This window comes from Hypanus sabinus, unplaced genomic scaffold (genome assembly GCF_030144855.1).
Source record: "Hypanus sabinus isolate sHypSab1 unplaced genomic scaffold, sHypSab1.hap1 scaffold_578, whole genome shotgun sequence".
Taxonomy (NCBI): domain Eukaryota; kingdom Metazoa; phylum Chordata; class Chondrichthyes; order Myliobatiformes; family Dasyatidae; genus Hypanus; species Hypanus sabinus.
In genome coordinates this window covers 229,796-231,439 of record NW_026781437.1, presented here as the reverse complement: position 1 = coordinate 231,439, position 1,644 = coordinate 229,796, and the positions used below count along the sequence as shown (strand labels likewise).

Below are 1,644 nucleotides of genomic sequence, written 5' to 3'. Positions count from 1 at the left end.
TAATAATTAGGCTGAGTGATGACACCTGACAGCTTTTCAAACATTTGCAGAATGTAGATAGGCACCAACTCTATGAATTAATGTATCCTCCAATATAATTTAGGAATTGAGCTTCTTACATTGCATAAACGACTGATTAACACATGTGCACAATCTGCATTCCATTCCAACAGTTGCTACGTTCTCTTATGACTCATGTGGTCCTCTCCGCGGATGCAGATTTCTAGGGAGCATGAACACACTTCAGATTGGCATCATGCACTGCATCCCACATCAGTAGCAGTTCGAAAGGCCGAAAACGGTGCACTAGCAGCAACTCACGGTAATAGCAAGGATTGAAAGAGTCATCTTGGGTTGAAGGAATACTGATTCCAGCTGTCCTGAATCCGCTATGGGAGCGTGGGGCTAGACCAGCCTTGGCCAGGCACATCCCCAAAAATACATCATCAATGGTGTATAGGTCAAGGTCTTGGGCTATGTGGAAAATGATGTGAGCTGTATACACAGACATAAGTATGCCCCCTCCACCAATGTATGGTGGGTACGACTTGATGTTGGTCACTATTTCTGGCACAGAATACTTGCTCCACGTCTGGCGAATTGGCCCAACCCCATAAATGAGATGGCCCACAAACAGGTGTTGGTGAACCTTCATGCCTAGCAAGTAATCAACCATGTTATCGGTGTTGGCAAAGACATCATCATCTCCATTGAAGATGAACTTAGCACTGGGACAAAATTCACTGACCCACTGCAGCAACTTGTATTGTTTGAGGGTGAGGTTGTAAAAGGTATCCAAGAAATCCCATTGTAGCATATCTCTGTGTTCTTTGTTTTCCATTGCTAACAGCTGATTCAATTTCCTTCTTTCTTTTTGGTCAGGAGAGACACCGGAGATAAAGACTGTCTTAATTTGGACCCTATTGAATTCGCGTTCTTTGCCCCAGGTCTTCCTGACCATTTCCCGCCGATTATGGTTGAAAGGGTCTGATTTGATCACCAGGAGCAGGAAGACATTCTGAGATCCTTCTCGACCACCGCATTTGTCTGGGACGTTTTGAATCATGTTAAATTCTCGACAGAGTTTATACATCAAGAAGTTTTTTATGTGCTCTTTCTGTTGATCAAATGAGGGCAGGTGCAACAATGTCGTGTTCGCGTGGCACTTTGGCTTGAGCACTGATTTAGTTGCATCAGCAGTAACAACCTTGGGCAGATCTTTGCGATGAACAGTTTCTGCAATATCATCAGTCTCTCGACGTTGGTCATTATCCCAGAACATGAAGAACAATCCCAGAGTAATCAAAACAGTCAACCCTACTTTCTCATAGAATCGCCGGTGTCTTCTCATCTTTCACCTGTAGAGAAAAAAAAATATGGATTAATTCAAAGAAAACTTTACATTTACATGATGCTTGAGAAGAATGAGAAGTTTAAACTGTATTGATGTTCACTAATGCTTTGTAATATTGACCACAAAATGGTGGTGAGGTAAGGAATAGGCAGGGCCCTACACGTTGCTGAAAGTTTAATTGACGGGGGGGTGGAGTTTCAAGATGGCGACGTAAACATCTGCCTTTTAGGCGCTCTTCATTTTTTTAACTATAATCACCCTTTAATCAAATCTTTTCGAATTTAATCATA

General features: G+C 42.4%; 1 protein-coding gene across 1 annotated transcript; it reads right to left on the bottom strand.

Moving 5' to 3' along the window:
- Nucleotides 1–223: 223 nt before the first annotated feature.
- LOC132389464 (N-acetyllactosaminide beta-1,3-N-acetylglucosaminyltransferase 3-like) lies at nt 224–1,351 on the bottom strand. Its single transcript, XM_059961988.1, has one exon. The coding sequence runs from the start codon at nt 1,349–1,351 to the stop codon at nt 224–226; it is 1,128 nt and encodes a 375-aa protein (XP_059817971.1).
- Nucleotides 1,352–1,644: the final 293 nt, after the last annotated feature.